General features: G+C 40.4%; 1 protein-coding gene across 1 annotated transcript in view; it reads left to right on the top strand.

The window, feature by feature from the left end:
• The window catches only part of LOC140495734 (sodium- and chloride-dependent neutral and basic amino acid transporter B(0+)-like), a 30984-nt gene that overhangs the window by 3925 nt on the left and 12255 nt on the right, over nucleotides 1-14804 (top strand). Inside the window, exons 3-9 of the mRNA XM_072594786.1 lie at nucleotides 1002-1133; nucleotides 3316-3483; nucleotides 5487-5625; nucleotides 7353-7485; nucleotides 8846-8986; nucleotides 10594-10822; nucleotides 12954-13079. Of these exons, the coding sequence (XP_072450887.1) occupies nucleotides 1002-1133; nucleotides 3316-3483; nucleotides 5487-5625; nucleotides 7353-7485; nucleotides 8846-8986; nucleotides 10594-10822; nucleotides 12954-13079 (1068 nt within the window). The remainder of the gene's footprint in view (nucleotides 1-1001; nucleotides 1134-3315; nucleotides 3484-5486; nucleotides 5626-7352; nucleotides 7486-8845; nucleotides 8987-10593; nucleotides 10823-12953; nucleotides 13080-14804) is intronic.

The raw sequence follows: 14804 nt of genomic DNA, 5'->3' as shown, positions 1-14804 counted from the left end.
AAGAGAAAGAGCAGGCTCGAAGGGCCAAATGGCCTAATCCTGGCCCTAGTTTCTTAGTTTCTAATTTAATTCCCAAAATTCATGTGGTACTTTTAAATGAAATATGTAAAGGAACAACATAAATTGGTTTCATGAATTGTTCAATGACCTGCTTCACTGCCTCACTTGGAAAGAAGGTGAAAGTTGATTTTCTGTGCTCTCTGCCACACATTCTAACTGAAGTTCAGTCAATAGCAATAGAGGCCATGTCAAGGTAGATGCATCGTTAAAAGCCAATTATAAATTCAGGGAGGCTATTGCCTGTGGGTTTTCAGTCATTCAATTATAAAAAGTACCTAATTTATTAAAGACCTTTTTTTGTTTCCCAGATTGTTAGGTTTTTATTCACTGCAGATATTTACTTTATCTGGAAATTTGAACTTGCTCCACTGTTTACCTGAAGTAGTGGTGATATCTGATGAATTAACCATCTCTTTAAGTAAAGTAATTACTTTCATTCATTCATGGAATGAGTGCGTCGCTGGCTGGGCCAGTATTTATTGCCCGCCCCTAGTTGCCCTTGAGAAGATGGTGGGGAGATGCTGTCTTGAACTGCTGCAGTCCATTTACAGTTTAGGTTGACCTACACTTTGCTAGGGTGCCAGTTTCACGATTTTGACTCAGCAGCACTGACATAATGGCAGACTCTTTATTTCTTAGTGAGAAATCAAAGCAAGAGATATTGTAATTCAGATGTCATAATCAATTCCATTTAAATCCCATGACTGTGTAAACACGCATATTTACAGATGCAATTTGTGTCTTTTTGAGTGCTAGGGACTGGATAAGAACCTGAATGTTAATTTCTCGTCGTTTGTTTTTATATTCAATACTGAGTGCCTTCTGCAGTTAAACTGTAATGAGCTTCCTCATCAAAATTGTGTTCTTGTTCGCTAAATGTTCAGTCTCAAACAACATGAATTATTCCCTGTAACATTTTCTAACATTTCTATCTTTTTCAGGCGCATTTCTGATTCCCTACATAGTCATGCTGACACTTGCTGGAATCCCCTTGTTTTTCTTGGAGTGTTCCTTTGGGCAGTTTGCCAGCCTCGGGCCTGTGGCAGTGTGGAAAGCTGTGCCAATATTACAAGGTGAAAGTTTATTTAGCAACCAAGCTGAAATAATGCTATTTATTTCACAGTAATACTTTGGCTACACTGTCTTCATCAGATAGGAAAATAAGCTGGCCTTACTGAATTATTGTTGAAAATTGGATATTTTGTACACTTTTAAAACTACAGACACAGATAATGATGTGACATGCACAGCAAATAAATGTTTGCTTTCCTCTTTTGCAAGATATTAGACCCAACACATAGAAAATTCTCTACCTTTCATCTCAACTGATTTTTTTTCCACTTATCCCAAGTGTGAATTGACAGTAGTTGGGGGTGGAGGTGGGGGGGGGGGGGGGGGGGTGACTGCACAGCATGGGGTCCACTTGTGAACCAGCAGAGGTGAAATGGCTATGGTAGGGGGTCAGCAACAATGTGAAGGAAACTGCACCCCACACTTTTACAGACAATGCCATCGGCCCTGCATAAAGTTCGTTTCCTGGTTATAGACTTTGCATCCTGCCACCTTTCTCCAGAATAGTCGAAACTTAACTCAGAGTATCTCCGTTTCACTTTTTTAAACCTTGAGGTCACTGAAGGTAATTCAAAGATTGATATTATTCATAAAATGTGGAGAAAATAATTCAGTCCTGGTGGAGAGCTGTCAGAGTGTACAGCTCAGTAGCACAACCAGGCTGCAGACTCCCCCCAGGTCCTTAAACAGAGGAAGGGACAGAAAATAGACAAACACCATGTTCCTGCTATAGGAAAGAGGTTGTTAAACTTGAAAGGGTGCAGAATAGATTTACAAAAATGTTGCCTGGTCTGGAGGGTTTGAGTTACAGGGAGAGGCTGAATTGGCTGAGGTTATTTTCCCTGGAGCGTTGGAGGCTGAGGGGTGACCTCATAGAGGTTTATAAAATTATAAGGACCACGGATAGGATGAATTGCCTATCGCAGTGTAGGAGAGGCCAAAACCTGAAGGCATAGGTTTAAGAAGAGGGAGGAAAGTTTGAAAAGGGACTTAAGGGGCAACTTTTTCATTCAGATTGTGGTGTGTCTATGGAACAAGTTGGCAAGTTTTAGGATTGCGATGAACTTTCTTGGTCATTCCAAATTTCTGGAGCACGGAGCTCCATGTGATTTATTGATTCAAATGTTTTGGTCAGGTCAATGAAGGCGATGAGGAGTTTCCGCTGTTGTTCTCTTAAAAATCTAAACCAGGCTGGACTTTCTCAGGCACAAGAAGGAGGTAATACAGGAGAATGAGTGTCAGGATTCTCCCTAAACCAGACAAGAGGGAAGTACCTCAGAAGTTTCCACAACATGATTTATTTCTATACTTGGAAGAAAGTTATAAATGCAATATTCCTGAAGTTCGGGTGGAGGGGGAAGGGAAAATCCCGAAAATCCCTTTTTCTTCCTAAGTCCACAGCAGGAGTGCATGAAAGTTTCAGGTCTGAAAATCCCCAGCAGCTGAAAGGATCTTTCACCTTTCCAATGGTGCGTCAGAAACAGGGCAACCAATTTGCAGACAGCAAGCGCTCACAATAGCAATTTGGTAACTGCATAATTTTTTTTATTATTTTACTGCTGTTGATTGAGAGATAATTATTTAAAATTTGTCACCCTTCAGGGAGAAAGCTGCTGTCTTTGAAATAGCACCATGTCTTTTTTAACACCCACAGGAGAGAGCAGTAAAGAGAGCAATTTAATGTCACAACCAAACGGCAGTACCTGTAATATTGCAGCACCCTCTCTACTGCATTGCAGGGTCAGTCTGTGCACAAGTAAGCCCACAACCCACTCATCTTGAAGTGAGAGGCCTGTGAACAGAGCCATTGACAAAAGTATAAGCATTTGCATCGAGCTGCTTTGCAATCAAGTGAGATCATTCTAATGAAATATTTAAATACCAAAAACAGCACAGGTTTTGGACACCACCCACCTCCTTCTCACCAAACGACAATCAGTGTATACACCAACCAACTTTCCACTCTTTCAATGATACTCTGTCTTCCCACTCTCTCAGTGTACCCTGGTATTCTCCCTCGTTCTCAATTTATCACTCCTTTTATCCTTATTTAGTTCTAGAGAAAGACATGCACACAGCCAGTAGTTTGTTAATCAATTTGTTTGACAGCTGAATGTGTGTAAAAAAAACAAATACTGCCATTAAAAGTTTCTAATTTACATTGCTTTCTCTGTCCATTTAAAGGTGTGGGAATCACCATGGTCCTAGTATCGACATTTGTGACCATTTACTACAACTGCATCATTGGCTACAGTCTATACTACCTGTTTGCTTCCTTCCAATCGCCCCTGCCGTGGGCAGACTGCTTCAGTTGGTGGGGAGCAGATGAAACATGCAGCAGAACTCCCAAAGGTACAGTGCTCAATTCTAGTGGGGAAAGTATAGATACCTGGAGAAAGTGAGGACTGCAGATGCTGGAGGTCAGAGTTGAGAATGTGGTGCTGGAAAAGCACAACAGGTCAGGCAGCATCTGAGGACCGGGAGGATCAGAGCTTATGCCTGAAACATCGATTCTCCTGTTCCTCGGACGCTGCCTGATCTGCTGTGCTTTTCCAGCACCACACTCTCGAGAGTATAGATGCCAACTGTTTATTTTAAATTCAATACAGATTAAAATTGTGAAAGAAGCAAGAACTTAAACTGCTGATTGCAAGGTAACCTACATCATTCATCCCTGTACTTTACATGAAATTACTCACTCTTTACTCCCAGTCCAACCCACTCCCTGTCCCTAACACTGCTTAATAAATAGCACAAGACTCACTTACCACACTCCAAAAGCGGCCACTTTTTTTCGGTCTACTTCATTAACATCATTTTGAGGTCATATAACAGTCTAACAAAACGCCCTGAGTCACATATGTTTAATTGAACGTTCAAAACTGCACATCCTCTTCAGTTAAAGTTTAGCACAAAGTAGACTGGAGCCAGTAGTGCAGAGCAGCAGCTATGTTAAAGGCCCATGTTAGTGAAAATTCCAAGCCACTATATCTGCTGGATCCTGTTTAGTATCTTCAAATAAATCAGTGTCTTCCTCCGCAATTCCTTCCAGTTATATATTCCACACTAACCCCCTTCATTTCTCCACCTTTTAAGTTTCCACAGCAGAACCATGACTGATGGAAACTTACTCAGCTTCCCAAATCCCAATTTAAAAAGACCCAATACATAAGGATTTATTACAACTTGTAGTTGCTAATTTTATTTTACAAATAGGCTGATGAGACTAATCTTCTCCATTGAAAATATGCTCTCTAATTTGTTTGTCTGTAAACAATGTGCATCCTCTAAATCTGGCTGTGGGACTCTATTCCTTAAAGAGTCCTTTTGTACAGCTCTCAAAGTGGTATCAAGAATACAGATCTCCCTGCCCACAAATCAGGATTAGCAGACCCCTGTCAGGGTACATCGTGCTATTTTTTGAAGGGGGATTTCTACATTCATTGGCAACATCTATTGCCCAGAGGGTAGTTGAGAATCATCCTCATTGCTGTGGGTCTGGAAGCACATGTAGGCCCAGTCCAGATCAGGATAGCAGTTTCCTTTCCTAAAAGGCATTAGTGAACCAGAGGGTGATTTTTTTTCCCCACAACAATCTGTTTCATGGTCATCATTCGACTCCTAATTCCAGATTTTTTTTTTGTCTTCCACCGAATTGAAATTCTACCATGGCAGAATTCAAGGCCAGGTTCCCAGGACATTATCTGGATCAACAGTCCAGCGATGATACCACTGGGCCATTGCTTTAGTCAAGTTTATGGGTACATCATTGCTCTCTTTGTGATACAAAATGGGAGCATTTATATGGTCATAAAGCAGGAGAAATGAGGACCTATGTTTCATTGTACATTGCAATCCTCAGGACTTTGTCTTCACTAGGACTGTGCGATGGTCAATCCTCACCATACTGTCATGGAAGAATACATCTGCAACAAATAATTGATGAGGACAAAATCAAGTAGATTTTTCCCTTTTGTTGACAGCCTCAGTTCATGCTACAGATCGAGTGTAGTAGGTATGTCCGTTAAGACTTGGCCAGCTCTATCGCCAATTATAGTGGAATTACTGAGTTACTCTCGGTGACGGGTATTGTTGTCTGCCACCTAGTGTATATTCTGTGTCCAGTGCCATAGTCACTGCTTTCTCCAAGTGTGATTCACCATCGAAGTATGCTGATTCATCAGTCAAGACGAGGAATTGGAATCTAGCAGTGCACAAGTTGACTATTATGATTCCTACATTGCAAAAGCTTCAAAAGTACTTCTTTTACTGTAGAACGCTTTGCGATTCCAAATGTTGTCACTTCCTTAATGAAAATGCATGTCTTTTAGTCTTCTAAATTCCATATTTTCTAGATCCACTCTGCAATCTCACTCTGAATGATGGATATTTTGAAATCGTTAATACAACATGGCTGCAGACAAACAATGAAACTTGTCCAAATGGATCAGAAATCTCCATTCCTCACCAGGGTCCAAGTGAGCAATACTGGGAGTAAGTACGTTGCTGTGGAGAGCTACACCTATAACCTGCATAGCTGGACCAGTAACTCCTCTTGAGACACTTGATTGCTGAATGCCTTGTTTAATCAATGAAAAGAATGTATAAAAATGCAATTGTCATTGAGAATTAAATAGGACAAGCACTTACAGTCATCGAGTTGTACAACACGGAAACAGCCCCTTCAGTCCAACAATCCATGCTGACCATGTTCCCAAACTAAACCAAGCTTTCCTGTTCATGTACTTATCCAAATGTCTTTTAAATATTGTAATTGTACCCACATCCAGCACTTCCTCAGAAAGTGCATTCCACAAGCAAACCACCCTCTTTTCTAATCAATTTGCCCCTCGTGTCTTTTTTATATCTCTCTCCTCTCCCCTTAAAATATGTGCCCCGGTCTTGAAATCCCCCACCCTAGGGAAAAGGCAACTACCATTAACTCCATCTACAGCCCTCATTATTTTATAAACTTCATCAGGTCACCTCTAACCCTCCTGACTCCCAAATGGTATATTGCCTCCAAAGAGCCAGGTGGAAGAATATTATGGAGTTGGCATCGGATATCCTTTGGGAAGAACAAAAACTGCCAGCAGTTGGCATCCATAATAGAACCAAGGACATGTTGTGGTTCTTCCAACAAAGTCTTCAGGGCTGTGCTCGATGGTGGAGGATCATTAGCCAATTTGGTGGTGGTTCGCAGTTGGACCTTCATCGGAATAACCATTTTTCAGTTAGTGGCTGAATTACTTTCAGAGAAAGAAGGGCCCAAACCTCCAGAGCCCACTCTGATTTACCTGTAGAGTGCTCCCCTCTGGTGATGGTCCACCTGCAGCCCCATCAATCGCAGCAGCAGTGGGATGAGGCTATTAGTGGTCATTAATTGTCCACTTAAGGGTGTCCATTGTAAGCAGGATGGAAAAGCTAATCAGAAGCCTTCTTTCCTCACATTTAATCAAAATGGATGCAGAAAGGCAGCTGGATGCTCACTCCCCAATCTTCCTGCCCAATCAAATGCCTGCTCCTCCACTTCCAGATACCACTAGAGAGTGTGGGTAATTCTGCCCGGCAACACTGTCCCTCTCTCCGCAATGGTGTCCAGTATTTTATATTTGCACTATGCTAATCTCAGTTCACAAATTTCTATATTCTTTATGCTCCTTTTACTTGATGGCAGCAGAAAATAAAGACTGGGTAGCTTAAACACAAAGGAAATAAAGATGAAATTTAATTTTAATCCATTGCCAATTCACTTCTAAACACAGTATTCATTCTCTTTATATTTCAAATCAATTATTATGGGTGGTACAATGGTTTTATGGCTCAGTGATTAGCACTGCATTAGGGATGCAAGTTCAATCCCATCCTCAGACGTCTATCTATGTGGAGTTTGCACATTCTCCCCGTATCTGCATGGCTTTTCTCTGGGTGCTCAGGTTTCCTCCCACAGTGCAAAGATGTGCAGGGTTGGGTGGATTGGCCGTGCTAAATTGCCCATAGTGTTCAGGAATGTGCACATTAGCCATGGGAAATGCTAGGTTACAGGGATAGGTTAAGGGGTCGGGTCTGATTGGGATGCTGTTCAGAGGGTTGGTGTGGATTTGATTGGCTGAATGGCCTGCTTCCACACTGTAGGGTTTCTATGATGAAGTGTTATTGTCTAAAAAATCAAATGCAATGAATAATATGCCCTGACAAGACTTTTTTTTCATTTTATTTAGTAGTGTGGCTTTGCACCGAAGCAGCTCAATAGATGAGACTGGGCCGGTAGTCTGGTATTTAGCCCTCTGTCTGCTGCTAGCCTGGATTATAGTTGGGATAGCACTATCTAAAGGAATCAAATCTTCAGGCAAGGTAAAATGAAAGTTTGTGAATAGAATTAAAATTAGTGACAAAATAAATTTTTCTGCAATGATACATGAATAAATTTGTAAAATGGACAGGCTTCTGCCCAAAATGTCAATTTTCCATCTCTTTGGATGCTGCCTGACCTGCTGTGCTTTCCCAGCATCACATTCTCGACTCTAATCTCCAGCATCTGCAGTCCTCACTTTCGCCAGGTTTATCTCAAAGCTAATACTAACTCTCTCTGCGGAGAGTGTGAGATCTGCAGTTCACGAGCACTTTGGGCCTCAATAGGATGTGGGCAATTTTCTCCTGTGTGATGTAACAGCCGCAGATTAGGCATTTTTCCACACGCGACAACTTCAAACCTGATTTTCTGTTGAAAAACATGAGAAATTAGAGCTGGTTACAGATTGGCAAGGGAAATCAGCATCCTAGTTAAACATTAAATTGACAGATGGACAAATGAAATGGAGAGTAAATCAAAGGATGTTATAGAGAGAGGCTAAGGGAAGGGGAAAGACAGGAAATTTCAAAGAACAACTTTAGACCTGAAGTTCCATGGTGTAGATTGTTCAATTTCAAGATCAGAGGTTGATTGACTTGAGATTAACCAAGTGTCACTTCATTAAAAAGGTCTTTACAGTTTGTTTCATTGAATGACTACATTTCTGTCATGTTTCAAGTATGTAGTATATGTGTAAATCCACTAAGCTGTTAAAATTAATAGGAGGCTAGAGGGCATTTGTGTAAAGCCGACAGCAGAATATGACAGGAAGTTGATCAAATTGGAGAGATTTCTAGCTCACAGCTCTTTATCCCAGAATTTGCTGGTTGATTTGCACATAACTAATAGTGTTATGAACATATCATTCTTGCAGCACGATCCAGACTAATACTTAAACTGCGTTAGAAGTATCTTCACAGTAGTCATTACTCTTTTATTTAGCTATTGGTTCATTCTCTGCTTTATTAGTTTGTCATTAAATTGAATGCAATTGATATACTAACAGGAAAATCTAACAATGACTTTGTGGGTGGCACGGTGGCACAGTGGTTAGCACTGCTGCCTCACAGCGCAAGTAGACCTGGGTTCAATTCCCACCTCAGGTGACTGACTGTGTGGAGTTTGCACATTCTCCCTGTGTCTGCGTGGGTTTCCTCTGGGTACTCTGGTTTCCTCTGACAGTCCAAAAATGTGCAGGTCAGGTGAATTGGCCACGCTAAATTGCCCGTAGTGTTAGGTGAAGGAGTAAATGTAGGGGAATGGGTCTGGGTGGGTTGCGCTTCGGCGGGGCGGTGTGGGTTTGTTGGGCCGAAGGGCCTGTTTCCACACTGTAAGTAATCTAAACTTACTCTCTCTGGTCAGGTGGTTTACTTCACTGCAACATTCCCTTATCTGGTTCTCATCATACTTCTAATCCGAGGTGCTACTCTGGATGGAGCCTATAAAGGAATTGAATACTACATTGGATCCCAATCAAACATCACTAAATTGAGAGATGCTGAGGTAAATACGCCAGGGTAAACCAAATAATTTCAATTATGTTATTCTGTCAACCTGGTTAACCTTTAATTTCCTGGTTAATTATTAGTTGATCTCATGCAAAAGTCGACTACTTTTGGCCAAAAAATCTGGAATTTTCCATATATCTCGAGTAAATATCAACCCTAGTTCTTCTTAGATAACAAATCAACATTTATGAGTCAAGGTATTATCCTGTACATAAATGTTGCAATGAGGAAATGAATATTTTTTCATGCTATTATGTGATTTGATGTAAATTTCACACCAACATTAGTGTATGGATTTCTTAAGTTCATTATTAAACGAGCTCTATTACTGGTATAATTGATATTCACGTTCTGTATGGCCATTCTGTTCCACTCCGGGCCTCAAGTCTACTCTATTCTGGCCCTCAGCTGCACCAGTGATGTCATCGCCGCTCCAAGGTAAGTACTTTTTTTAAAAAAACGTGAGAATAACAAGAAAAAAAAAGTGGACAGAATAACAACTAATTCGTTTTTGTTTCAATTGTCTTTATGCAATAATTACCATCATTCATTGTGTTTTTTTTCTTTATTCGTTTAGAGAGCAATTGGGCTTCTGCTAATGATATGGTTTTTTGACTGTAGAATGAATTTCAGCCCCTCAAAAGTTGTTTCTATGTAATAGTTGACCCCATAAGTTTAATCTTAAAACATAGTCAAAAAGACTCAACTTTTACATGAGGATATGCGGTACACGTTTGAAGTAAAATTTGTGCTGCTCTTGAACTTTAGGGAAAATTGATTTCAGTCTCTGTATTCTGATTGCTTTAGAATTAGAAAGTATTTGTAAGTGAAAGCTAGCAATGAAAGTTAATGATTTAATGTGTGCTGCCTAAGATGTAGCCAGTTGCAGGTGGAATGGGATTACAATAGCAGAATGGGCTGTGATTAAATGAAACAATGATTGCATAGAATGACATATCTGAATTGGAATGGACAGAGTAGATTACAATTATAATGGCCACCATTTCTCTTTAGCTTGTAAACAATCTGGTAAAAAATTATCTGTTAAGTATCTAAATATGTTAGCTGGGAAGTCACCGAGTAACAATTAAGACAATTCAACAACCCATTAATTGACATTGAGATTTGATTGTTAGCTTTACTACAATTCTGATGGAGTTCCGGTGAATCTTCGATTTGTGCTGCTTTCAACGATGGTGACAGGGGCTTACATTAAGCTGAAACTGAAGCTTAACTAAACATTGTTCTGAAGAAGGATCGCTGAGCCTGAAGTATTAATTCTGATTTCTCTCCACAGATGCTGAGATTTTCCAGTAGTTTATGCTTTTGTAACTTAATTTAGCTGTAAGTTTCTTGTAAACAGAGCTGTGCAAAGCTTTTGATCTCCTTTTGGGAATTGGAAAAGGAAAATGAATGAATGTATGTCATACTATTCAACAAAGACTCCATTGGCTGAAGGGACTTTCATTCAGTCAGCTCACCATTGAGTTCTGATACTACTTCCCACAGATTACTCATGGTTAATACACTGTTACCTATCACAGTTCAGAATGTCACGTAAAAAAGTCCCACAGCTGATTAACTCTGCTTTCTATTTTCCAGGTCTGGAAAGATGCTGCCACACAGATATTCTATTCACTGTCAGTCGCTTGGGGAGGTTTAACAGCACTGTCATCCTACAACAAATTCCACAACAACTGTTATACAGATGCCATCATTGTCTGTATTATTAATTGCGCTACCAGTGTGTTTGCTGGGTTCGCCATCTTCTCCATCCTTGGACATATGGCTCATAAACAAGACAAGCTTGTTTCAGAGGTTGCCCAGTCAGGTACCTGCCCATTCACCTTATCATCTTTTGTTAAGAAAAAGTGTTAGATAAAATTGTCCCACAATCTCAGCTATTCCACAATTTACCTCCTGTAGTTTTACCTGGTAATAGTTTAAGGTAATAATGCTGTAATCTAAAGAAGCAACAGCAATGCTAACTGTTAAGTTGCTTGTGACAAGAATAATAAGGATTTGCAAGAATATCAACAAGACTCACAACTTAAAACATCTTGAACAACATAATCATGACTTAATATAATCATGGCAGAGTGTGCTGACAATCAAGTCTCGTATTTCACATGTCATCACCAATGTGTACCCACCCAAATAAATCACCATTTGCCAGACAAAGCGCTATTCACAATAAAAGTATTTTACATGGTTTTGTCATTGATAGGAAAATAGTTTTATTTATTGTAAACAAACCTTTTCTTTAACAGTTGGCAAAATAAGATTACTAATTTACTAATATGTGGCTTAAGTTATATCCATTTGAAACCCAAACATATACCCATGCTTTCATTCACAAATAGGACTGACAAAAAAGAGAATAGTTTCATTTGACACAAATGCTATGCATGGGAGAATATAGATAGGGAGTAATGAATTCTGGTGCTCATAGTTAATTCCAAGATTATTTTGATTCTAGCACTGATGACATGATGTTGTATGCAGAATGATGGTTACTCTTCAATTCAATTGGGTGTACCTGGGTCTTACCTTGCATTAGAATTCTTTCAGAAGGTCTCTCGGTTTTTATCTTTTCACTCAGAGAGAGGTGTAACAGGAAATGCTTCTTGTCTATGGCCTCTGATCGACAGAAAATCACAGCTGGACTAATCTAAAGGCTGTTCTCAAGCAATGTTTCCTTAGCTCAAAGGCACCTGGTGTCACTCTGTCTCAAAAGTGCACACCTCTTTGCTCTGAAAACTAATATAGAATGCATAGCTAGTGTGTCCACCACACAATCTCACTTGAGCTTCAAGTTGCAGGAGCAATGTAATACTCCTGATGCTTTTAGCTACATAGCTATGTCCAGCTTCCATTTTCCAGTTTATTGTCCAAAAGAAATAAAATGCGGTCCCTTTCAATATTAGATTCTTGGGCAAGGTGATATTTTTGCTTCTCATAACTAGTACAATGCTAATGTGATTAATGTTTCCCTAGCTACCGAGTATGAAGGGTTTGTACATCTTTTTCACAAGATGTGGGCATCACGGGCTAGGTCAGTATTTGTTGCTCATCCCTAATTGCCCTGAGAAAGGTGCTAGTGAGATGCCTCCTTGAATCTCTGCTTTCCTGCAGCTGTTAGTTCACCTACAGTGCTGTTGAGAAGAATTGGGCAGATCCAAGCTGCTCATGCTGTGCAAGGAACTAATGCACCAATTAGCACTTACTTGGTAACATCACTCTGATCAACTCCAAAATAGCTTCTATGAGCAATGAGAAATGGTCACACTGCCACAACGATTGGTAGAGGGTTCTATACTCTGCAGACAACTGTGCTAAAAACTTGAGGTGCACAATAACTCAGGAAGCCCAACTTGAAAGGAGTATCTTTTATTGTTGAACACCAAAATAGAGCCACTCCAGTCCACAAGCTAGTCCAGGCCCAGGGCATGCTATTCTAATTACCAATCTCTGGGTCTGCTTTATCTCTTTTTTATTAATTTAACCTGTTTTTCTAATGAACCTGTTCAGAGATGTTAATACAGACCTCTGGAGGCAGATAGGACTTGAACCTGGGCCTCCTGGTAAAGTGGCAGGGACACTACCGCTATAAAGGGCTCAAGTGATGAGTTCCAGCTGGGCCGACCCTTGCCTGTTACCAAGAGAACTCGCACTTGTTGAGCTCCACAGGGAGATTCCTTCATGATTTACCATGTGTCTTGTAAGGAGTTGTCACAAGGCGTGAAATGAAAACTGCCCTGTTAACATCTCTACCCTCACTGTCCCTGATATAATGAATACAAAATCTCAGGCTGCAATATAAATACTGAACAAAAGTTATATTTTTTTGGTAAAATGGATTGTAAATTAATTAACATGTCTTAAATAAATGGTGCAAATTTACAGTATCGTTAGCTTATGTACCATTAATTGCACAATTTCTCTTTTGATTCACTGTCTAGGTTTCGGTTTGGCTTTCATTGCTTACCCAGAGGCCCTTGCACAGTTGCCAGTGGCACCTTTATGGTCCATTTTATTTTTCTTCATGTTGGTCACTCTGGGACTGGATAGTCAGTTTGCAAGTATAGGTAAGAGTCACATTATTTCCAAGTATTTCCTTCTGTAGTTATCCCTCACATATCACTGATTTAAGTATTTAGGGCGCTGAATCTTTGTGGGCCTTCATTATGTCTAGCCACTTATTACTTAAAACGTACACTGTTCTACCTCTTTTAGATCAAAATGAATGGCACTTGTTAACTTGGAAGCCATTTACCACAGTTTGCTCATTTGCACAACCTAATCCCACCTTAACGACATGCTTCCATCTACATGAATTAAAATGTCACCTATCTTTTTATCATTGGCTACCTTGTATAAGTGGCTTTCCATGCTGATATCTAGGTCATCTAAAAATTTGGTGGACAGTTGAAATCTCTCTACAAATTCATGGAGGGCATCAAAAATCCCACTTGGTCATTTAGAGAATTGACCGATAACACCTACTCTCTCTCCCCACTCATCCAACTTCCTTAGCAGGGTCAATCATTGGTCTCAATTTCAATGAGTTTCAACTCTAGCTAACCATCTCTTAGAAGGAAACTTAATCAAATGCTGTCAAAAAGGCCATATAAATAACAACCTCTGCAGACATTTCCTTACCCACAACTTTTATTACCCCTTCAAAGAAATCAATCAGATTCACCTATCGGAAGGATGTTGTGAAACTTTAAAGGGTTCAGAAAAGATTTACAAGGATGTTGCCAGGGTTGGAGAATTTGAGCTATTAGGAGAGGCTGAATAGGCTGGAGCTGTTTTCCCTGAAGCATCGGAGGCTGAGGGGCAACCTCATAGAGGTTTATAAAGTCATGAGGGGCATGGGATAGGATAAATAGACAAAGTCTTTTCCCTGGGGTGGGGGGAATCAAGAACTAGAGGGCATAGGTTTAAGGTGAAAGGGGAAAGATATAAAAGAGACCTAAGGGGCAACTTTTTCACGTGTGTGTTGTACATATGTAGAATGGGCTGCCAGAAGAAGTGGTAGAGGCTGGTACAATTGCAACATTTAAAACGCATCTGAATGGGTATATGAATAGGAAGGGTTTGGAGGAACATGGGCCAAATGCTGGCAGGTGGGACTAGATTAAGTTAGGAAGGTGCAGTGGTACAGTGGTTAGCACTGCTGCCTTACAGTGCCAGAGACCTGGGTTCAATTCCCGCCTCAGGCAACTGTCTGTGTGGAGTTTGCACATTGTCTGCGTGGGTTTCCTCTGGGTGCTCCGGTTTCCTCCCACAGTCCAAAAATGTGCAGGTCAGGTGAATTGGCCATGCTAAATTGCCTGTAGAGTTATGTGTAGGGGAATGGGTCTGGGTGGGTTGCTCTTCGGAGGGTCAGTGTGGACTTGTTGGGCTTGAAGGGCCTGTTTCCATACTGTAAGTAATCTAATCTCATCTAAAAATATCTGGTTGGCATGGATGAGTTGAACTGAGGGCTCTGTTTCCGTGCTGTACATCTCTATGACTTTATGACCTGGCAAAATTGACTCTTAACAAAACCCATGCTGATTTTTTTTTTCTGATTGATTGAAATCTTCAAGTTGTTCAGTCATTCCACCTTTAATGATAGCAATTTCCCAACACATGTTTTAGATGATAACTCCCTGGCTTCCCTCACTTACTTCTCTTAATCAGCTGGAGAGATACGTATACATTTCCAATCAAAAGGATCTGTTCCTGAAATGATGATTCAGATATGCCGGTGTTGGACTGGGGTGTATAAAGTTAAAAATCACACAACACCAGGTTATATTCCT

Source organism: Chiloscyllium punctatum, chromosome 25, assembly GCF_047496795.1.
Source record: "Chiloscyllium punctatum isolate Juve2018m chromosome 25, sChiPun1.3, whole genome shotgun sequence".
Classification (NCBI taxonomy): Eukaryota; Metazoa; Chordata; class Chondrichthyes; order Orectolobiformes; family Hemiscylliidae; genus Chiloscyllium; species Chiloscyllium punctatum.
Note: the sequence above shows the minus strand (reverse complement) of the source record. Positions and strands in the feature narration are given on the sequence as shown.